Raw genomic sequence first — 24,307 nt, 5'->3', positions numbered from 1 at the left:
ATCAAGAGTCAGGTGAGTTTTGTGCACATGTTGCAGTTTGCAGGGGGCACAGTCTTTTTGCCCAAGCAAAAATCTCCGAACTGCTGCTGCTTTCTCTGTTGGCTTTGGTTACATGCTCCACATAAAATAAACTTTCCTTAATATTCTGCTTCTCAGGCCAAAACAGCTTGAAATGCAAAGCAGCAGCTACAGGAAATGGTGCCATCTTTTACAGAGCCGCAGGCTTCGGCCTTCAACTCATAGGGAAGTGTTGCTGCTCACGCTGACATTATATTACCATGCAGACAGCGCTGACACATACATGTGACCATATATGACATGTCATCATTTAATAAGACAATTTCAACACAGATCACACACTCCGCAGCAGCAGCACATCATATGAGGATGTTATTGAAATGTTAACATACATTCCTCCTCTGTCTGGAGTGACTGCTATAATGAAACGCAGCACTAACAGCTCTTGAGAATTTAAGAACTGTGATTTGATTTTAGCTCTACAGAGAGAAGGCAAACAGAGAGAGCTGCCAGTGAAATTCAGCAGGTTTTCCTAAGTCAAATGAAGCCTTTAGGCTACGATTCCCTGGCTAGAAAAATAATTTTATTTTCCAAAAGGGCTTCATCTTCCCGTTGATGTTAGGTTCTCATTTACATAATTCTGTAGAGAGCTATTTAAATTTTAATATGTTCTGACTTCAGTAATTTAGCTTAGTAGTGAAGTCAGTAGGGGATGGAGATATTTTTTCTATTATTATAAATTATTACTTCCTCAAACTAGGATTAATACTTATATTATTTTATCCTGAAAGAGTGGATTTTATATTTTGTTAATGGGCCTTATTCTAAGACAGAAAATCTGCCGTTTGTTTAGTGAAGCAGTTCCTCTTTTAGGAGGGAGAGCTTTGTCGAGTCCCTGCTAAGCAAATCAGTCTCATTACACCTGCCAGTGAGGTTCTTTACACAATATGAAGGCACAGTCTTGCACCCATGTAACTACTGGACCCCATCACTGCAGGTTCATGTAATAGCTGCTGTTCTGAAATAACACTGAAGTACTTCTTTTTGTAGCAAGTGGCCTCATCTGTGATTGTAGGTCATGGAGTTTCTACTGCCTTATGCACATTTAATCACAGCCTTATATTCTCACATTTTTTTCTGGTTGTCAAGATTGTCTTGAGCTTTAATGACCGCTTTAGGCAAGTAAATTCACCCAGGTCCTGCACAGCTTCACACAGCCTGATGTTAAAATTGTTCATACACAATTTCTATTAAGATTTCTGACATGTTCAGAGCTGTCGACTCACCCTGAGTAACCTCAGCTTGGAATTACAGTTCTCAGTAAATACTTCCCTGGCCAGAGGCAGAGGTCTGAGCCAATCGACTCATTTGTTCTGTCTGAAAGTGATTGTTACAGAATGGAGACTGTTTTAATTTGATTGATGTGTGGTTCTCCAAGCGGTGGATTCTGTTGTAATTACTCTGTGCGCACCATGATAAGAAAATTAATCAACCCATTATGTTGCTCCCATTTTATCATCAGGACACAATAATTGAATAAACGAACCTCACTTGTCTTCAAAGTCACTCTGACTTGCAACATTTTCACCCGCTGGAAGGGTAAAGGGCTCGCTACTGCTGATTGACTGATAGTGAGGCGAGGATGCTGAGCTTAGGCCATACATGGGCCTTCAACAAATAACGGTTGCCTCGAAGTACTAATACCACCATGTAAAAATGCTCAAGTGAATGTCCTAGGGGCTTTGACCGCCTTCTGTCAGGGGTCACAAGCTGAAAAGATTAAAAAAAAGCTTTTTCTTAGAGCTTATCAAGTGTGTTTTTATGTAAAATAATATAAAATGATTAGGTTGGCTGTAAAATAGATGTAGTGGAGTAAAAATATTTCCCTCTGACATTAAGTGAAGTGCCATAAAAATGAAATACTGAAGGAACTTAAATGTTCTTATGGTAGTTAATTTCCACCCACAGTTGATACAAGGCATCAAGTTCAATCATTGAAAGAATTCATTACAGATCAATCATGAACCTTTAATTTGAAAACAGAAAAACAGAAAACTTCCTCCCATCACTGTATAATTACAGTCTAATGTCCTGTCCAAGCGTCTGGCTGACGGCGGATGTTAAATTTGGAGCAAACCGACGAAGAGGGGAGATTGCCTGCAGTCACTGATACTGTATTTCCTAACTGGGGCTGAAGAGACACTAAATCTTTGAAGTTCACTTCTATCATTCTGCCTTCCTATCTCGCATTATAAGGAAGAAGAGGCGGCTGATCACAGCTGCCCTAAAGCATTTGCATCCATCACTGCAATTTATTTTAGCAGGAGGAATGTCTCCAAAAATCTATTACCCATCTACACGTTTGGGACAAAAATGGCTTCTGCTGAGCAGGGAGACACATGAGATGATTTTCTTACCCACAGGAGAAGAATCTGCTCTTTAACATGAGCAGACATGAGCCAGGGGATGTGACCAACCTCCACAAAAACATAGATGCAAACTGGATTAATTACATGGCAAAATAATTGTTTCTTGCTTACACTTCACTAAAAATATGAGCTTAGTCATAAAATTGTTTAAATGTAAGCACTTTCTAAATAATCAAATATCATCTCAAGGATCTGAAGCTTTGGTACATAACATTTTCCTGTTTTTTTTTTGAAGGCAGCTTTAATGATCAAGCGGTTGGATCTTGGGCTCATGTGCCTAATTGATTTGGACTGCTTGACTGCAAGGTCATGTTTTTATGTGTCTGAATGATTGCCTTAAAACCTCTTATCATTTATTCAGTAACACTTCACATCCACTTTACACTGAAAAGTTTTGAAAGCCTTAAGAATTGGCCTTGTGAGGGATGTGTTCGATTCACTTGATGTGGGTTTAATTGCTCGCATGTGTCCTTTGGGTGGAGATAAAGTTGTTCCTGACTCAAGTCTGAAACTTGGATAAACGCTCTCAGTGTAAATTAAAGCAAAGTGCCTTGGGACCACCTTGTTTGGGTTTTATTTGTGGCGGGAGATAATCCTTTTCCCCTGTATTTTTTTTCTCCTATAATAATCAATTGTTCCTGTCACCCTGACAGTGATAATGAAAAGTTTATTAGCCTCCCTGAACCCCACAAGTGGCTGGGGAGCTCTTAAATCATCTGCAGAAATGAAGAGGAAAAATAAAAAGCATCCCAGGTCTGCATGCTTTACTGTCACACAAAATTCTCTTGATTCCTGAGAGAGTGAAGGTCACGCAAGTCCTTCTGCAGTCTCCATTATCAGCTCTGGTAGGCTCGACATGTTTACAAGCTGGTAAGGTATAATAGAGCTCCTTTAGCACTAATTTGGGCAATTTGGCAACCCTCCACTCTGAATAATCAGGATGTTTGGATAGGGCCACTCTACTCTATAGACTCTGAGGAGCACTCTGGGGAAATCATTTTTCAGTATACTTTATGTAGAAGTAAAATTTCTTTCAAGACTTTTAGTTATGAAATGATTATTAGCATGAACGTAGACAAGCTTTGGTCTGTATTTTCAACGTGACTACCAAGTAGAAAGTAGATATTGAACAGTAAATTTGCCCTTAAATTCACCAACCTCTTGTTAAGACTTCTCATAGTAACTTTCAGCCATTGATCCGCTGATGCTGTTTTCCTGTTGTTGCTTTAGGGTTAGCTGTATTGATTTTTCTTATTTGCCACAGTTTGTTATTCACTTGCTCTATTAGGTGTGAGTCTTCTTTGCACTCAGCAGGATAGAGCACCTGTGAGGTTGGCATGGCAACTAAAATGATGAAGGGCCACCCAGTGTGTATTTTTGAAAGCCGGTGCTTATATCAGTGTTTTGAAGTATTTACCTCCACCAAGAAGGTTGTTGGTTTGTTCACAGCATACCTCAAAAAGTAATGAATGGATGTTGATGACATTTTTTGGGGAGGTAGGGTACGGCTCACGGAACAACCCATTAGATTTTGGTGCTGAACCTGATCTGCTAATCCAGAATGTTCACATTTATTGGGCTCACAGAAAACCTGCAGCCACACTAACACCAAACTGTAGCTGAAACTCTGAGCTGCCGCGATGGAGGTTTGTGCTCTCTGAGTGCTGTCTAGTTTTTTGATGTATTTATACTGAAAAAACCCTGTAAAGCCCAACATATCAAAAAATAGAACATTCTAATTTTTTGGAACTGAGATGTTTATTAAACCTTTTAACAAAATCCAAAATATAATTCATGATTCGAAATTCAAGATTCACGATTTTTATTTGCCATATATGCATAGACAGACAGTCCAGGCATATAGGAATAAAGGTTCCATATTATTTAGATTATTTCTATTTCTTTTGTATCACATTTGATATATGGGGCATTTTTGGTGATTTTTTTTGCTCAGAAACCTTGCGTATCAAATATGATACAAATGGTTTTATAGGGTTAACCAAACATCCGAATTTTGTTTTTTTCGCACAGAAGCATCTACATCACTATACATAATTTGATTAGAACCTAAATCTATCCTCTGAAACCAATCCTAATGAAAATCTTTAGACTTAACAGATCACCTATTCCTATTCTTCCGGCTCTGGGACCTTTTCAGCTGTAGGAACCTACCAACACATAACCCCTTGTCCTGAGTTCTTCTTTTGCCCAGAGTGGGTGGGGGGGCTATCAGCATAACAAGCATTGTGAGTGAACATACACTCATACTGCTTCAGAGGTCAAATGAGGGCTTCAGCGAGTGGGCCATAAACAAAACAGTAAAGACATCACATTTCTGCAAGTCTGTGTTAACTGGAAAAAGTTAAATAGTGTCCTGTTATCAGTGCACAGTTAAATGGGCCAACTGCTGCGGGAGCCCACTATTCATATCAGAGGGTTCATTAACAGGGACAAAAAGGCAAAAGATTTCTTTTACACAAAATCATGTAAATTATTTCTGTCTTTATTTTATTTTATTTTATTTTATTTCTTTTGCAACTTCTTTTTACCTTGCTGAAAGTTTTTCAGTGGAGACCATCTGAGAAGGAAAAACTGATTTACTTTGAGAGAGCAAAACATAACTGATGGGGAATGCATTTGTCTCTTTGTGCTTTCAGGAGTAGATGAGATTGCTAAAAGAAAATTCACAAATGCCCCTCAAGTGTCTCTTAACTGTGTTTTGTATGATCTCTTTTGTCAAAGTGGGATATCTATACATACAAGGATTAGAAAGAAAAGGTTGCCTTTGAGTACTGTGTTCTGTGTCCCCATAGATCATCCAGCTCTGTACACACTCGAACACACCAGAAGGCCTGTAGATGCAAACTCAGGCAGTTTTCTTCACAAGCTTTGTGTAAACATGAGATTTGAATAGAGTGCAGATGAAAACAAAGCTTGCAGAATGTAATTGGGGCAACTGAGAATATAATCTGTGTAATTCATCGGTGCGATTTTGACACATTTGTAATGTAAACACTGGTGTTGTATAACACTGTTTCACTGGTTAATTTAACGGCTGCCTGCATGCTTCTGGCACACCTGTACGATGTCAGATGCTGTTGTGAGTCGGAGTCCTCCAGCAGCGAGCTGGTGTTGTGTAAAGCAGCTGGCAGATTACTGAGCCGCTCCTGACACATACTGTAGTGGTTTATCTCAATTTTACCTCGTAGATGGGGTGTAGATTGTAAAAGTGTACACAAACTGTGGCTTTGGCAGTTGATGTTTCATAAATATCTCAGCACAGGGCTGAAGGTTCTGGATGGCTAGATAGACAAAACAAACATTTAGACATGTTCTGCTTTTACCCTTTTTATACCTAACTGACCTGTTGATACATCTGCAGTCTTAGACACACTTGCACAAACAGCCCAGTCTCATAAAAGTTACATTCCAACTAATTTAACCCAGTGGTTTTCAGTTTGCTAACACATTTATTGTGCTTTTAACAGACCCTGATGACGGCTACAAGCCTAAATGTGTTGGTCTTAACATTAAAGTTGCTTTACACATTGCAAGCGTTGCTGGACTTTTTGCCTTTCCAGTATGTTTTTCCTTCATCTATGCACCTTGGCAGTGAGTGAAGTTGTACTACTAACACATTTCCTGGAGACCTGCCCTACCCTTAACCTAATACCTAACCTCACCCTAACTTTAAGCCAAGTGATCACTCTAAAATATAATGACGTACATTTTGGGGACTTGCTTCTTGTCCCCACAATGTGATTGTGTAAACAGATTTATGTCCCAACATGAGTAGTACCAGGCCACACTCACACTCATCCTGCATAGCATCTCTCCATCCAAATTTGGAAATGCAAATTTAAAAAGCATTGTCTTCTCGTTTGCAACATGTTTTTATGCACCATCTGTCAGTATTTGTTACCCATTCATATGACAGTGAGGAGCAGCAGCATATGATGGGGCAGAAGAACCCCATATTGAGAGGAGGGAGATGTTCCCTCTGTGACACAGGCAGAAACAAGAGCTTGCCACAGAATGGTCACTCCTCTCAGCCTCCACTGACACCAGTACTCATCACCAAGGGAGCTGTATGATGAGGTCAAGAAGTCAAAAAGACAGATTTACCTGGAGTGTTCCTGTACACACACTGGTTTCAGTTAGCGGCATTCCCATTGTATTTTATTAGGGATTGTAAAGAAGTGGATCCTAGTCTATGGCTCCATTTTACCTGTTTTACTGTAAATAAATTCAGTCAGAACTTTGCAGGATTAGTGTCCAAGTAATTCTGCATTGTTTAGTACTCTTACTTAATCTGCTCAGCAGTTATATTCATTTAAAGCTGTTTGTCAGCCTGGTGCTTTGAATTGTCCATTCAAATACCTTCAGTCACTGCCTGATTATGAATTACATCTAAAAAAGGATTGTCCATGCTTGAGAGTAGGAGTCTAAGTTTGTGTGTGTGTGACAGAGAGAGAGAGAGAGAGAGAGAGAAGGAGCGAGGGGTGTTGTTTGGCAGATACAAACAGCTTGCGACAAATCCAGTTGCTTCTAGCAAGGAAAGTTTCTTCCATAAATCGCAGGGCCAGAGCAAGGGAATGTGCATCTGTGATAGTGGAATCAATTTCATTTAAAAGTCATCAACCGCAGCACTTAGAGTGACAGCAAATAACAAAGAAGCAGAGAGATGTCCTATAAAAAGAAGCTTTGAGCCACTTTCCACTCCACCTTCATTACTGGAGTGTTCAACAGCACAAATGTTGTGTAGATAAATTGTCTTTAGAGCAGGGAGTTTTAATGGCAAACTGGAAAAGGCCTAACTTGTTACGACCGGTAAGTCGAATTGAGACTCACAATGGAAGAGGCGCACTCTGAGCAGTTTAAATGATTTATTGGAACTCCCACAGGGGAAATGAGAACTTGGAGTAACGTATAGGTAACAGTCTGGTGACGCTGGAACCTGGTTGCAAGGCGAGGACCAGAATTGATGCAGGACTGGGTGTAGAAGGAGGTACTGAAGGTCGGGTGTTAATGGCAGGTGCCATGCCAAAGCCACGTTGAAAAGAGGGAGACGAGGGTAGATGTTGGAGTGAGGAAACACAGGCGAGTGGCAGAGTCACAGGAGACAACTCACTTGGTGTTGGAGAATCACAGGTTACAACTAGTAGTGAGAAAAGCTCACTGGTAGTTAAATGCAGCCAGAGCAGAATAGACAACAGGTGGCAACGTGGCATGGCGAAGCCAGGGTATAAGTGTGCTTCGGGATGATTAGGCAATGAGAAACAGCAGAGCTGAAGCCACACCCGCCACTCACCCAGGGTGAGAGGAGAGATGGAGACCCAACATAATTGGACTATAATTCTATTTGATCCTCCATCTGCTTTATAGCTGTGAATTAACCATTTAAGTCATTTATCAACCAAAAAAGCCAAACTTTCTTTTTTTCCAGCCTCACAAATGTGAAGATTTTGATATATATACAGTCTACATACAGCCACCTATAAAGTGAATGCCACTGAATCACCATGTGGTCACAAGCTACTGTATCGCTAATACCAGAGTATACAACATCAACCCAACAGCCTTGGGATGTTGAGAACCTAAAAGAATACAGGCGCATGTATATAAAGGATAAGGCCTATCGTTTTCTTTATTATTAGTATTTCCAGCAATCTCCATACAGAGACCAAAACTGACAATGAATTCATGATTAATCATTGTCAGTCTCATTCCTGGATAGGCTTGTTTGTCTGTGTGATAGATCTCCATTGTTTTTCAAGAACACTTAATAACACATTAGTGAAACACTGCTGTACTAGGTGGCATGTTTTTTATAACAAACCCCAAGTCCATTATGTTGCCCCAAAGTCTCCAAGCAGCCATAATTTCCTGTACCGGTACCAGTCAGCTGCATATGCGCAAGCTTTTGTGCAAGCTCTCAGCTTTGTTTACCCTCCGCTAGCTCCTCATGCTCGGGTCTGGAGTTTGCTAATGAAGAAATATATCACCCAGTGCAGTGGTGTGGTTCCCTGATATGTCTTTAATCCTTCTTAAACAACAACAGAGGTGGATCACACAGACGAATAAGCTGAGCCAGGACTGACAGTCATTAACTGTGAGTAGAGGCAATTCATTGTTGGTTTTAGTCTTTGTATGGAGATTGATGAAAATACTATTAATATAGAAAATGACCAGATTTATCCTTTAAACAAGATGAAGCAAAAGAAGGATGATGCTGTTGTACATTCATTAAATCATTAAACGTGGTGAAGTGCGGTCTACTGATTGGGCTCTGATGTTTAGTCACATCAAAAATCTATGACCATCTCAAAAGACAAAAGTATTGTACTGGTCCTTATTGCTGCAACACTGCAGCCTGTACCTCCCCTGCCTCCTCCTGTACTGTATTAGCATTTAGATTTAATGTATGAAAATTAATGCACCATATGTTTTTTTTTTGTTTGTTTGTTTCTTTGTTTTGTTTTTTGTTATGTGCTTGTGCAAATGTAAACTAACCAAACATCAAACAGGTACATTGCTCAAATGGTCAACAACCTGAGACCTTGCAAACATGTCACACCATCAGTGGACAGAAATCTTAAGAAAGCTTAATATAAGGATTTAGCAAATCAGTTAAGAAATTATCAAACTTGTTATTGATCAATAATCATTGATTAACTAACTGGATAATTGTTTTATCTCTAACACCAACAGAATTGAGGTAAAACAAAACGTGACCCATCAGTTTCAAAATTAACTCCAGTGATTAAGTTCAAGGATGAGTTTGATCAATAACATAGAACAATTCAGAAAACAATATAAGCAGACCGACGCTGGCTTCTCCATCAACACCAGGAGAGCATTAGCCACATCACTATGATGTTCCTCTCTCATCAGCCTCCTTGATCACACTAATCATCCTTCCATTGCCTGGCTTTATCTCCCCTATCACCTTTCAAACACTCGGTCATGTCGGAGCGCCCAGTCTGTCATTTTGCATTATTAGTCCCCCCGCCCTGGGGCTCCCCCACTTATGCAGAGAAGCAGAGGAAAACAAAAGTGAGGAAGATAGAAAGCGACGGCTCCTGCCTGCTCTTCCTGGGGGAGGAAAAGGAGGAGGTGGAGGCGTTGACGGCCTAATCTCTGGCTCTGATTATCTTCTCATTACAATCAGACGTGAGCCACTGGAAGAAGAGCAGAAACTGTATGCTCAAATCTCCCATGACTAAAACAGAGGATAATAAGCAGGGCTAGAACTGTGTGCTCATATCTAATCATTCACTTTATTTAGTCATTTGTTCAGCAGCTGCATTTTGCATTTGTCTATGAATGAAGTTTTTTGAGAGGTTCAGGTGGAAGTGGTCAAATTAGCAAACAGCTGACTTACAGTAAGATTATTTGGAAGCCTGAAAAGACTTGCCACAAATTTAAAACTGCAGGAAATATGTTTCAAGATGAGGCTGTGACTTGCAGTTTGTCTTGAGTTTACTCTTATACTTATGTAACTGAACTCAGCTGCAACAGGAACTGGTTAGTTAGCAACCCCCTTGTTACTCTTTGCTGTGTTGGAAGTGGTCATTTGTACAGTTGGGTAGTCATAGGTAGCTCAAATACAGTGTACTATGAAAGAACCACAAGTGATGTTAGCACATTAGCTAGCTAGCTTAGCATGAATGTCATTTCTCATAACTTCCTTTAATGTTTGAAAGTGCATCACACCCACTCCATAACACTTCTCAACAACAATTAAATAAATCACAGTGCACATATGTTCCAACTGGAGACATACAGAAATTAATACACATTTGTACACAGCCTACATTGGGCATGTCCCTCATAATCTGGCAACACTTCCTAGTCACCATTAGCATTTATACACTAAGAGAGAGCGTCCCTAAGCCAACATATAGTCCGTACAGCTATAGCAAGTGATGACAGTAATGCCAAGTGGAATCACACACTATACAAACTTTGTTACACCGGTGTTAATACACTCAGTTGGCAGTTTATTAAGTTTATTAGGTACACCAAGCTAAAACTAATGCAGTATAATACAACAAACCTGCAATAAATCCTGAGAGGTATATCTGTTATTAAGCTTAGCCTCATTGATCCAGTATACATGGGGAGGGCAAACAATATAGGTCAACAGTAGCAAATTAAATTCTCCAAAATGATCATAGAGTTGAATCAACAACTCTCTGACACAGTTTCAAAAAAAGTTCAACATAGTCTCCTTCATGAAAGAGGATTTATTGTTGGGCTGTTGTATTAGACTGCATTAGGGTTAGCTATAGTGTACCTAATAATCTGCCAACAGGGTGTATGTTGACAATTAAAAATGATGAACCTCTGATTTATTAGAAATAGAAATTTAAGGAGCTCATATGACCATGTTTTGCATCTGTCCAGCACAAGAAAGAAAACACCATTTCCCCAAATGTCAGAGCAACTGAAGCATGTAAATAACTACAGTTCAACTGACACCTTGATTTGAATGGCAAATGGCTGGCGGGGAGAAATAGAGGGGAATAAAACACATAACCATAAAGAAGACCAGAGGGAGTGAGGCTAACCAAGCATGTTAAATCTCGCCTTCACTGTCATATGATGGAAGCATTAACTGTGCAGACAACTTGAAAAATCACTTCAAGAACCTATCAAGACCAAAAACTAAATCCGTTTCTTCTTTGTTGTGCTTTCCTCACAGCTCGGAAACAACAGTCTGCCAGTTCAAGATAGATGAGAGGACCGCGATTGACAGCAGGGTGGACACCGCCGACAGAAATGGCTGTTCCAAAACAAAAGGACACAAACACCACAATCATCGCAGGGTCAGGAAGTGAGTACATCTTTATGCTTTCACAAATGCCAAGCAGAAACCTTGACAGCCACCAAGGTTTTGTGATCTCAAAGAACATGAAAGTCAAGGAATCGGTGTCCTTCAAAGCTGTAGGACTGTGGACACAGTGGAACATTTCTGATGATGAATAACAACCATTTTTATTTGTTTGTCGAGGTGCTGCTGTAGATTGTAGTGCTGAAAAAAGTCTTTTAGCAGTGCACCAAAACTCCTTCAGGGTTTGACTTGCAACAGGAAAACAGAGATAATCTCTATATTCTGGTGTGGGCAATGTAAACAGTCTTATCAGGTCAGGCCCAGTGGAGAAATACAAGATGCTGTGAGGAATTCCACATTGTGTCATTCAGATCCTCTCTTTAACCTGCAACTTGAACCAAAAATCTCCATCTCTCAGTGGGAAAAAATCAATCCACACAGATTTTTGTTAAGAAACCTCTTAATTAATCTGACACCTTCAAAGTCTTTGTAGCCCCACAGCAGGAAAGCAGCCAGTGATGTGTAAAACACGACTGAAGTGTTAGAGAGGATCATAAACATGAACCACTCCTCTTGGGATGAACTTTACCTGGCGGCTGCTTCTCTTTTCTGAATTTAACAGAGAACGCGTAGGCACACAAGCTTCTGATAATCATTTTTTTCTGTGTTGTACATGCATGAAAAGACATCTTATAGAAATAGTGCACTGAGACAGATTTATAGTGGTGGTTATTCTCAACACAGAGTTGAATCTAGACTCGGGGACTGTCCTATGTTGCATCTCTGCTGACCTTAATATTATGTTTTATGAAATTGTGTTCATTTTTTCTGAGGTTACCAAAGAAATCTTGCACCTCAGGTGAGGCACTGTGCCCCCACTGGAATATGGTCCTATTTTGTCTGAGCCCTTCTTTGCAATTTAGACTGAGATGAGTATAGTTTTACAAAAGCTGCGTTTCCACCAGGAAGTGCCTGATACTTTTTATTCCTACTGTCCCAGGGATAAAAAAAATCCCTCGAACACCTTGTGATGTGCATTTTCACAGCAGGGCCAAAGACTGGGGACAATTAAACAAATTAGCCTGGTGACATAAAAGCATGAGCTTCCACCAGTGGGGTTGTAAGAATGCTGCATGTTCGCTATGGTTAACACATACCAGCGGTGGAGGACAAACCACAGGCAAAGCTGAAGTTATTACTTTTCTGCAAGTTTATGCTTGTTTAACAGGTGTATTTCTTTTTACTTGCCAAGGTTTTATTGCATGTCCAGTAGCAAGCACAGGGATTGTTCACTGCAGCTGATGTCATGCTTTCATCCACATTTGCATAGTAAATGGTAGAGTTCATGTCAGTTTTGTTGCCAAATGATTCTTTGTTTTTCTGCTGGAGCCCTCTGCATCTGGACTTACTATGTCAATGCAATGGGGTCACTGAACTCAGTGAGGAAGTGCTATTATTTTGGTGTAATGCTATTGTCAGTTTGTTAGCTTGCCAAATTCAAGCCACCAACTAGGTGTATACATTTAAATATTAAACCCATGAAATGTATTTTGCAGTACATACAGTATTAGTAGTCCATAAACATTACAATGGGTTAACATATTATAGTCAAATACTACAACTACTTGTAATACAATATATACTGTTCACTAATAGAATTACACTGAAGAAGTGTAAGGTAAGGCACTTTTTTATCACAAAGGAGGGGGACCTGGGGAGACACAGCATCTACATCCAGCCGTGATACTGTGGCTGTGGGGTTCACTGGTGTTTAAAGAAAAATGTTGTTTATTCATTTCCATTTATCAAAATGACTGATTTACAAATTCTTTGTCTCACTTACAAATAGCTTTCCTCAAAAATCCTCTGTTTTTTGTGTTTTAATCTTGCTAATTGGCCAACAGGAGACCAAATTCAACAGAGCCTAGTGTTAACATAAAGCCACAAGCCACTGGCCCTGGCTGCCCTTAAGAAACAGCATGTCAGCTACAGTGAGGGAGTTTCTAAATGTAGCTGATTCCAGACCTAGTTCACTACAAAAGAGTTATGGATGTGAACTACTTCCATTAAATTTTGAACCCAGGAAGTCATTAAAACACACTAGAATTAGAGGATATCCACCTGATCACTGTAGTAAACTGACACCAAGTGAGGGATTTATTTTTTATTGTTCCATCCATGTATATATTCGTGGAATCTGTGCATGATTGTGGCAGGAAAATAAGCTGAATTCAGCATTTAGTGTATTCTCATCAGATGTCCCCAAATCCCTTTTTCACACACATTGTTTCCCACAATCACCATTCCCAGTCTCGCTGGCAGTTCATCGCTCTCTCATTCCCCCTTTCATTCTCTCCACCTCATCAAAAGAAACAGTTTCTGCTGGCAATAAAAAATGCAAATGCTTGCCTTGTGCTCTCTTTCTATGAGGCCAGAATGGTGTTAATGAGTGACAAAGTGTTCTCATTACCAGGAGAGGGTACTTGGGCTTGGTCTGCCTAATCAGCCCTAATGCATTTCAGTTCCTAATGCTCCCAAAATGCCAACTACGCCAAGCAGGGCCATTTATTAAAGCCAGATCGTCTTCTGCATTCAATGAAATGGGCATATAGTCTCCAGAGACCTGTGCACACAGGAGGAGTACAGTTTGTCACTGTCTAGCCCAGTTCTGATCATGCTCACCTGTGTGCACGACTCGCTGTTTGTGTAAGGTACATTTCCTGAAATTTAATGTAAATGGCACAGAAATATCTTCAGTTTAAGTATGAAATTGCTTAAAAATGTATCTTATACAGCTTCTGTCTGTTGGCATTTGGATGTATTCTGCCCAGAGCGAGGCTAAACCTAATTCTGTGCTATGAATATATTATCTGGCTATTGATCATGTTGTTCAGAAAACTAGCTCATCTTTTATTTAAACTTTATTCAGTCTGTTATTTGTTATAATTCCAGATTTTTATAGCATTTTCCTAATTTTACTAACAATTTTTTCTATGATTTTTGCCATACAATTTTAAAAGACTATATTTCAAAGCACGTTTACTGCAGCCTTGTGTCTTGTTAATATTCACAGATTCTAAGAGGCTGCCTCTCTCATTCCTCTTGTGAGCTTGCAGGTGTTATTTGAGTTGAGTACATGAGTTAGTTTGTGAGTACATGAGTTAGTTTTTATGCAGTCTGTTTCTCATTCAAGTACCGGTAACTGGTAAAAGTTATTCTGTAGAAGATTGGGATTCATCACAGCAGTTTATTTTTTCTCCATTGTATTCAAAGGTCTTTTACATTGTTGGGTGGAGTCAAAAGCAACTGTTTTGGTTTACGAGGGACTCGTGTAACCATATTTCTCTGTCGGGATCTCAGTAAATAGACCTGTCGACGTAATAACTAAGTGCCTCATGTCACCACAGAAACTTTCCACTTTTTCCGGTAAAGCTTATTCATTACCTCCTCCAATTTGAATGACCAACTAGGGCGCTTGACCCATAGAGGAATCACCTGCAATAGCACCCTTATGGCAGCAGTTATCCTGGGCCTTCATCATCATGTTACCATAATAAACACTTAGTTAAGGTTATGGAACCGTCACAGTTTGGTTGAGATACAAAAAACCCTTTGGTTACATTTACAGGAAGATCATAGTTTGGTTTCAAATAAGTACTTGTTTACAGACAGAGGATGTTCATTGGCATTGTTACAGTAATAAACACACAGTTAATGTGATGAAACAGTTATAGAGTAGTTTAAGAAGCATGGTGTAAAAATAAAATGTAACCGTGGGTTGTAATAGGCTGAACAAAGTCAAGGTCAGGCTGACCGAGTGAACTTCAGTCAGAATCATCTTGCACATCTCTTCTTTTCTCTTCGCTCACTTCCTCCTCACTTTGCTTCTTATGAATATGAGTCAACCTTTACTTGAAAGGCTCATTCAGTGAGCCTGTGGTGCTTCACTGGCCTTCGGCTCCCTTTTCTTCATCAGTCATTTTCAGAGAACATAGCAGGTGGACCTCCTGACAGCAATCAAGCTGATCAACAGACGGAATCTGACAGGTTTCTTTCTCTGTAATGATGAATTCATAGTTTCAGAGAAGGATGGGTAGAGGATAAGAATATAGCATTGTATTAGTGTGTGTCTGTGCCTGGGTAAACGTGTGCAGGCGAGTGGTGCCCATGAGAGGCATCTAAAGTGGCACTATCATGTATGTACACTTAAGAGTTGAGAGAGTGCACGTACATTTTTACAGTAACACCACAAATTACATCTTTCAGAATTACTGCATTTTTTTTTAGCTAGGTGTACCCAATAAACTGGCAACTGAGTGTGTATTTCAAACCTGTTTTAACATTAAAAACCTTTTTCACATCAGTGTAAATTTACTAGTCACGAGGCATGCTACTCATGCTGCAATGTTTTCTTTTCTATAATGTCATTTTTGTCAAATCTAATAGTATTACCTCTGTGATAGTACTTGATTAATGTTGGCTTAGGTTTGCTTACACACTACAAATACCCAACAGAAAGCTTGTATTACAAACTGGAGGCTTGAGAATGATTGTTCAGGAAGGTAGGATCTCAAAAGATTGTTGTTGATGCATGTTATTATGGGACGTATTGGATTCTGTGTGTTTTGTACTTTACCCATGTTAGGGACAAAAAAGTGAGGATGACTCAGCCTGGGCTGCAACAGTTTGACCATGTAATACATTTCTCACTTTCCAGAAAGCCTTACAGATACTGTAGGTGCATGGAAACTCTGGCTGTGATGGAATGAAACATTTTGGTGTACCACACATCTCCTTCTTTGAGTGCAGCCATGTTGTCATTGCTAGTGACTTCACTGTAGCTCAGTGACATGCGAGTCGTTCTCTGCTTTAAACCAGTCTGGATGGGATTTCATGATTCTGTTGTGATGGGTTCATCTCATATGCGACATTTGGATCTCAGATAATCCTGTTTATGATTGCTGTGAGAGGGACTCAGGATGCATTTATGTGCAGTGATGCCAATGATGAGTCATGTGGATTATATTTTTACCCTGCCCATTCTGTTAGGGGTATTTGTCTGCAAAGAATAGAAAAAACATAACAGCAAACTCCAAAGGAATATATTGTTGGTAATACTTTGTAGCTTTCTGAATAAAATTCTCTGACCAAGTTCTCTAAAAAGTATTTGTACATCACTTTTGGAAGGAGTCCTGGGCTCAGGAGTCCCATTTCTGACTTGCAAACATGTAAAAGTTTAAAACCAAATCCAGAAATATTACCATGGATTTTCAGAGACACTGCAGATGTTTATAGAGGAAGTTTCACACTTGGCATGGCAGGGACAAAAATCGCAAGCAACACTTCTGTGAAAACAGATAAATTAAACGAGGTGATGAAAGCAAGTGTTCATATGTCCTCACCCTGAAAAATAATGTATTCATGTAGCTATTAATATAATCTGTGGGAGTGTTTTGACCTGCCTCATTGATGTGATAATTTGAAGTGTTATTCACCAGTCAGTCCTTTGAAACTGTGACTTGAATAATTTAGTGCTTCAACAAAGGCTTATTTTCATTATGGGTTAATCTGCCAATAATTTTCTTGACTAAATGTTTTGTCTATAAAACATAAAAACAATAGTGATACACACCCAAGACAATATTTTACAGCACCAGGTCAATTAAATGTCTGGCTTTGTTCAAATTACATACAGTACTTGCTATAATGTCAAACCAAGAAAAGCACCAAATCAAGACATTTGACAACGATCACGTTTTGGTGTTTTTGCTTCAACAATTAATTTTTTTTTTAATCAGTTAATTGAATAATTGACAAATTGCTGCAGCTGTATAGTAATTTACATCAGTTCCATAAAAACATATTTTCTCACTGTTTTTGTCCACTTCTGGATTTACAGTATTTGCTTAGATTTTAGATATTTGTCTTTAAGAGTTCTGCCTCAGAACAATGAAGATCAGTTCTGTTTTGTTTGACTTGTTTACAGCAAAAACGAAAGATCCAAAAACACATTGTCACATGTTTTTGGCCAAACTACTTTTTTATTAACTTTATTGTAATTCTGGTGAAATAACCATTTAACCATGAGGCTCAATAGATTCATAGTAGTTAAATAATATAAATCACCAGATATAGGCATTTAGAAGCTGTAACCTCAAAGAATTCATATTTCATCATCAATAACAGCCGTGAAGACTGACATGTCCCCTCTGCTCTTTCTGCCTGCAGCCCGTCCTTTGATGAGGAGCTCTCCCCTCGCCCCAAGGGGAGGAAGAAGAGGAGAAAGTCTGAACGGAAGAGGAAAAGGAAAAGGTCGGTTTCCAAAACAGGATGGCTTTGCAGTGAGGTGTATTATTGGACACCTGTGAACTGTTTCCTGACATAAACAAACCGACAGGTGTACAGCAGAACACTTCATGTTTATTTTTCCTCCTGCTTTAGGTCTTCTTCCCACAGCCTGTCGCCACCGAGGAAGAAGAAAAAGAAGAAGAAGAAGAGCTCCAAGAAAAGCAAACGGCATAGGTAGTCCCTGCTTACTACAACAGTACTGGAAAAATGACATGATGTTTTTTGGGGGTGAATCAAATCAAGTGTTTCCCTTATTTCAGCTATACTTCCAAGAAGTCAAAACACAGGTACGTATATGAGTGTGCATGTCTTTGCCCTTTAATGTTATATTAAAAGAGCAACCATAAAAGGCAGTTCTCACATTTTCTGGATATATTTCTGTCTTAAATGTGGTATAACATTTAGCCCCTGCTTTCACAATGATTTCTGGATTCCCACCTTAAAAGCTAATGCCCTTTATATATCATCAGGAAAGCAGAGTGCACAGGCTTTGTCACTTTTAATGCTCCTAGCTCATGATTCTGTTCTCTTTCATTTCACCAGCTCTTCAAGTTTAAAACATAAGAGGAAGGATGAGCGCAAGCACAAGAAAAGGTCAGTCTGTGACTGTTGCATCAGAATCATGTACTCTCTAAATCCTACACATTTTTTACGCCCCCCTCCACACACACACACCTCCTACTTCCTATTCGTCCCCCATGCTGCTGTAAGTCCATCCCTACTTTTCTTAATACCCATCGCTGAGGAAGAAAGGGAGAGGATCTTCCAAAATACTCTGATATGAGAGCACGACGAGTCAATTCAAAAACACGCAGCTTTTATTTCTGAACAAAGTGTGAAAAGTGCTTGCAAAGAGGAAAACACATTGAAAGCTTGAGCCACACAGAGAGGGAAATGGGGTGAAAGAGGGTAAGAGAAACCAATTTCATGCTGTGATCTTGTAACATTTTATAATTCAACTTTGGATGAGCAGCCGTTGTTTGTGAGCACAAAGCCAAGCTCAGTCGTTGCGTACTTCAACAGAAACTGCTGCTCTCCAGCTCATGACAACTCTTCTCTCTTCTCTTTTGTTCTCTTTATGCCTTCTCTGTTCCTCCTCTGATGTGCTCTCCTATTCTCCAAACATGGTTATTTCAAAACTCTGTCTTTCATAGTAAGAAGCTAGAAGTAGAAAATATGTTTACAGATCCTTTAACAGAAAGACAAAGATGAAAATGTGGTGCTATTTGAATCCAAGCATTTTGCATTGCCAACAATTTACACCTTTACACAAATTATCTTCATTTTTGATGAATTAGTTGGCTAATTAGTAGTTTGTAACAGAGTTCTTGTTCCAGTGGAGACATTTTCTGTTGCAGTTTTTCTGTGCTTTGGTGGCTAGCTAGCTATGGTTACATCCTGGTTCACTTAAGAGCATCCAGTTTTCTCTCACTTGTGTGTTAGTGCCACCCACGTAAGATGCAACGAAAAACTAGGGCATAGGAATCAAGGAAACACGTTTGTAGAGACACAAGACATCCTTTCCTCTGAAGGGCCCAGTTATCAACTCATTTCTGCTAAAGGGGCATGTTTGTCTCTTGTATCCTCACTCATAGCTCCTCCAAGCAGCCTCCTTGCCCCTCAGAGCAGGAGTAACAGCTTTGGGATTGAACAACTTCCAGGTCGAGTGAGGAGCAAGGAGCAAGGAGCAAGGAAGGTTCAAATAAGGGAATTGGGATTTACCCTATGTAGGAAGCTGGCATTCCTATTCCTAATCCCTACTGCTAAATTCTGATTGGTTGTTTCTCCAAACAGGGGAAACAGACATCACTGTACACAAACCAGGTTTGATCTGATCTAGGATGCAATTAAATTTCTGAGATCTGAGAAAGCAGTGCCAACAGGGCAAGTAGCACAAGCAGAAAAAGTTTTTAAAGTAGCTCTCTTTAATGAATTTTTCAAGTTATATTCAAAAGAAGTACCTCAACATACACAACATGCATGAGCATAAAGAAAGAAAGAAAGTCTGCACATAAAAGCTCATGCAGTATGTTGATATAGGCTCAAACACCAAACCTTAAATCCTAGACCTTAACAAAAAGGACATTTAGAAACTGCGTGTTTTTTCCTGGTGACAATGTAAATAGGATACAAAAAGCATTTACATGTTCCTAAAATTATCAAGCAGGTTTTAAACTTTAAAATGTTTAATTTTACTGAATAATTGCTTAGTAATTTAGTAAGTATAGAACTGAGAAAATAAGACCCAAGTTCTAAGAAACCTAAAGTTTCCAGAGCCAAGGTGACATCTACATATCTTTATTTTGTCTGGCCTTTATCTCTAAATCAATTTACAGTGGTATAGAACAGAAAGAAGCAGCAAATCCTTATATTTGATAGGCTGGAATTTATGCTCACTGTGCTCTCAGCTCCTTATCCATGTGAGTTTTTCTCCTCTGATATCCTCATCACCTCCCTCAGTTCCCGGACTTGCTCACGACGGAGACGACGCTATCGGAGGTCAGAGACGGACACTTCTTCCTGCCAATCTTCCACAGATGACAGGTATGGACACATCACCCCACCTCCTCACACCCTACTTGCTCAGTTTATCTTATCAGCCTGAGGTGTCTGCCAGGTTTGTGGTAACGCCATGGCGATGACCGATAAGGTAGAGGTCAGGCACGACCAGCCCTTATCAGTGCTTCACAGGAAATAACCCCACATTCACTCCACAGATCAATGCACTTAATTATGGTGACATACTGCAAAATCTTGGATGTGTGATAATGTGAGAGATGTTATTTTTGACAGGTCTTAGGGATTATACTGAACTAGGTTGATAGCAAGATGATCTCAGTTAGCTGGTGGAATAACTAGATGCTTCCACCTGGGATTGGTAATCCTTGATGGCAGAGTTATTGGATTTCGAGTCAGAAAGGTACCTTCAGGAACAGCTCAGTTAGTGAACTCTGACACATTTTGAATGGGTAAAATTCACTTCAGCTGGAACTTATATTGAGGTCCAGTTTTTTTTTTTTAAATCTTCCTGGAGCTATTTATTATTTACTTATTACTGTCTCATTAATGTTTCCTTTGGATATTTAACAGGATAAATCACAAGTATTAAGTTGAAATCCAATCAGCTGGTCTTCCCAGCTTGAATCACTCAAGAAATGATTCATGTGTGATTTCTTTATGGTTGGACATTAGAATGTGCTTTTCCAAGAAGCCAGAACCAAACAATGGAAGAATATGCTGCTTATGCTTCAGTGACACTGATTGTGCATAAGTACTACTTGTTTCTGAAGTGTGGTATTGCAGGTACTAAGAAGTATTTATGCCATGATGTTGCATCATGACAACTAAATGCAGAATTTTCCCACAGACACCATCTGCACAAATCTGTGGTACATCCGACATTAGGACACCTGGCAGCTGCAGGAGAGGAAACCAACGGAGTGCTCGACCACAAGGACATGAAGTGGAGACCTGCAACCAAATCAGTGTGTAAAACAGCTCCCAAATATCGATCCGTCCTCTCAACCAGCACCGTAAGTACTCTTCAGGACCCTAACAATGGTGGCAGCGGTTCTCTGATTTCAGCGTAGTGTCTGTCAAAACAAAAGTGAGGTGGATAGGTTTGGAAAATCTCTCCTTTAGCTCACGTTTAAGGATTTGAGTTCTGCTTCCTGGTGTTTTCATAAAAAAAACCTTTGTCATTAATATTGAATTGAAACACAATATTTGTCAGAAAATTATATGGCTAAACCCATTTCACTCTCTTTTAGGAGTAAAAATAAACTGCACATGGCTGAGCTCGTTTTATTAATTTTTTGTTAGTTCAGTCAGTTGTTGTTTTTCAGTTTCTAATCCTACCACGGTCCAGCACTAGAATAATATAAAATAATGATACCTCTAAATGATAGCAGTGTGAATCCAGTGGTTTGAAAGATTAATTTCCCTCCTGTAGAGAAGTAGTGTCAAGTAAAAAAAAAAAATTAATCAGCTACGAATACTTTGAAAAATTATTAGCATGTTGTTCAGTAACATTGTTCAATATTCATTGCCAGTGTTTTAATGAATTATTTCAACAAACATGGTCACAATTAAGACAATAACACACTTGGTTACTTCATGTGATAAATTATGAAATACTTTCATATTTGCTGGATTTGCAACAAAGCCCGTTCTCTAGTTTAAGACCTGTATATTTTGTCTGTGGTGTGCTGGATAGCATGATGGTGACACTTTTTTAAAAATGAACAGAAATGATAAAAAGCAGTATTTTACCCTGATCTCCACACAGCAGGCAGCGAGAACCTGTCTGTTGTTTGCCTTCGTTATCAGAAGCAGATCAAACTGCCGTTGTGCTGAGTTAATACACCAAGCTTTAAGTTTAGGAACAGTTTAAGCTGGGAGATAAACCAGTTGATTCTGGCATGTTGCATAGACAACAAACTGTCTCCTCTACTGGCACTGAAATCATTTACAATACTTGTGTAAACTCAACACAATCATTACAGAGACTAGGTTGAAGTAGGAGATAAAGAGGAATGTTTCATTTCCTGCCTTGAACCAAAACAACAACTGAAAAGCCTTACGTGCACTTTGTACGTGCATAAGTGACTTATCCAGATAACGATGTTGAAATTGGTTCAAAAATTAATGTGGAACTGCTGTCAGAGCAACAAGTCCTTAAACCTGAACCTGCAAAAATACATCTTATTGACAGTTCATTTGATCCTAACACAATATAATTACCTGAATTAAACCTGATAAAGTATAAAACAAGGTTTGTACATTAAAAAATAACCAGATACTGTGATCAAAAACACATGAACTCAACAACAACAAAAAAACATCTGGCTGCAGGTTTATGATTCTCAGTTACTCCATCATGGAGAGACAAAAATTCATAGTCTGACCACATTCACTGATAACATCTCAGGTTTAACAGTGTGGAAACATTGTGGAGCTCAGAGTAGATGGAAATGACACCACTAACAATACAGACACACATAAAATGAAAACTTCATCCTTGAATCTATTTTCCCAGTTTATGTTGGGAGGATTCCCAGTGGTGATGATGAATTTTGTGTGAGCATACGATGTCCTCACCCAGGAAATCAATCCTCAAACTGCATTCAAAGAACCAAATTAGCTGCATGAGGATTAGCAGGATGATTTTAGCCTGATAACAGCCTGTTAGCCTGGATCAGTTAAGGCACATCAGGAGAGCAGGGCCCTGAACTGGTTGGGTTTTTCTCCCCTTAGGTGGACTGACATAAAGGGTGCATAAAACAGGTGCATCCTGTCCTGGTGTGCACTAGAGTGTGCTTATTTTGACCTTATTTTGTCAGTGACCTCTAAGTATTTGCACTCTTCCATTCTTCCAAGCAACAAAAAAATAAAAACACTGCCTTTTTACTCCGGTCCTTCTCAATTCCCTCTGGTCATTGCATCTGTTTTATGTTTCACTTTGAGTTGTTCACACTGCAGACCCGACTTGAAGCAGAAGTGAAGTCAAGAGAAAAACAAAGATGTTTAAAGTTTGACTGACAACTTCTGGACAACAGACTGAATTTTAAAATTGTGCTGTTTCTTGCAGATTTCTTTTCTTTTCTTTTCTTTTTTAAAGTGATGTTCTCCCAAAAAGCCTCATAAATACAGCTATGTCTTTAAAGTCATTGTCTCATGATTATTGGAGCATAAAAATATATTTAATTTCTCTCCAGCTATCATTAAATTATGCTAATTGCACAGACAGACACTTTTAATTACACACCAGGGTTCTAATTGAAATTCAAGAAATGATGCCTGGCATTCAATAACCCCAAGTCTTTAGGGAGGCCTCCACAGTTGGCCACTGAGGGGTAGCCTTGTGTCTAAGGTATCTGTAATGTATAATATACAGTACACACATAGATAGATAGACAGATATGGCCTTGTATTGGAATTATTCCTCTGTTTGAATTAATAAAAAGATATCAATTTAAATGTAATACAGAATGATCTTTGCTTAATATTTCTTTCCCAGAGAAGCAGCCCATAAAGGGAAAGGTACACAAAAACATGAGTAACCATCACTGAATGTGGTTGATTCTAAAATATTTCTCTAAATATATTCCCTTTGTGGTGGAAGCAAAGGAATAGTGAAAGAAAACACAAAAATGTATTTATCTTAAGGCAGCCTGGTCAAAATATCTCAGGGACTTTGATGAATGTCTCTGTTTAAAGTTTATTTTTAAGTAAGTGAAATGTTTTTCTTGTGAGTAAACACAGACTGTGTGTAGATGCGACTGGTGAAGAGGATGTTATAAGTACAAAGATTTATTCAAACTTCCCTCCAGGTTGGTCTGTTGAGTCGAGTATAGACTGGATAATGGAAAACCTTTGGGAGGACAGAGTGGCTAAACCTCTGGGTGCCTGGTAATCAATAAGTACAGAGAGATTATATTTTTCTAAGATTAGTCAACTACAGTCCTTGGACAGTCAGTACCTTTTTCCATTTGTGGAGGTTTACAGTACAAAAAACTCTAAATGCAGTGTGCAGTACTTACATACAAGCACACATACACATAAAGTACTTCCACTTGAGAAAAGCACCAAACAGCACACCATTAAGGAAAGAAAAAGGAATATGCCAATATAAATCTAACTGGCTCTGGGTTTGGAGAGAGGGTTATTGTCTTTT

At 39.2% G+C, this 24,307-nt stretch overlaps 1 protein-coding gene across 1 annotated transcript in view; it reads left to right on the top strand.

The window, feature by feature from the left end:
- Positions 1-24,307, top strand: part of srrm4 (serine/arginine repetitive matrix 4) — a 59,266-nt gene that overhangs the window by 29,538 nt on the left and 5,421 nt on the right. The window contains exons 2-8 of the mRNA XM_020623940.1: positions 11,155-11,286; positions 17,512-17,595; positions 17,725-17,805; positions 17,892-17,918; positions 18,175-18,225; positions 20,092-20,175; positions 20,999-21,164. Of these exons, the coding sequence (XP_020479596.1) occupies positions 11,155-11,286; positions 17,512-17,595; positions 17,725-17,805; positions 17,892-17,918; positions 18,175-18,225; positions 20,092-20,175; positions 20,999-21,164 (625 nt within the window). The remainder of the gene's footprint in view (positions 1-11,154; positions 11,287-17,511; positions 17,596-17,724; positions 17,806-17,891; positions 17,919-18,174; positions 18,226-20,091; positions 20,176-20,998; positions 21,165-24,307) is intronic.

Source organism: Monopterus albus, unplaced genomic scaffold, assembly GCF_001952655.1.
Source record: "Monopterus albus unplaced genomic scaffold, M_albus_1.0 scaffold317.1, whole genome shotgun sequence".
Taxonomy (NCBI): domain Eukaryota; kingdom Metazoa; phylum Chordata; class Actinopteri; order Synbranchiformes; family Synbranchidae; genus Monopterus; species Monopterus albus.
Note: the sequence above shows the minus strand (reverse complement) of the source record. Positions and strands in the feature narration are given on the sequence as shown.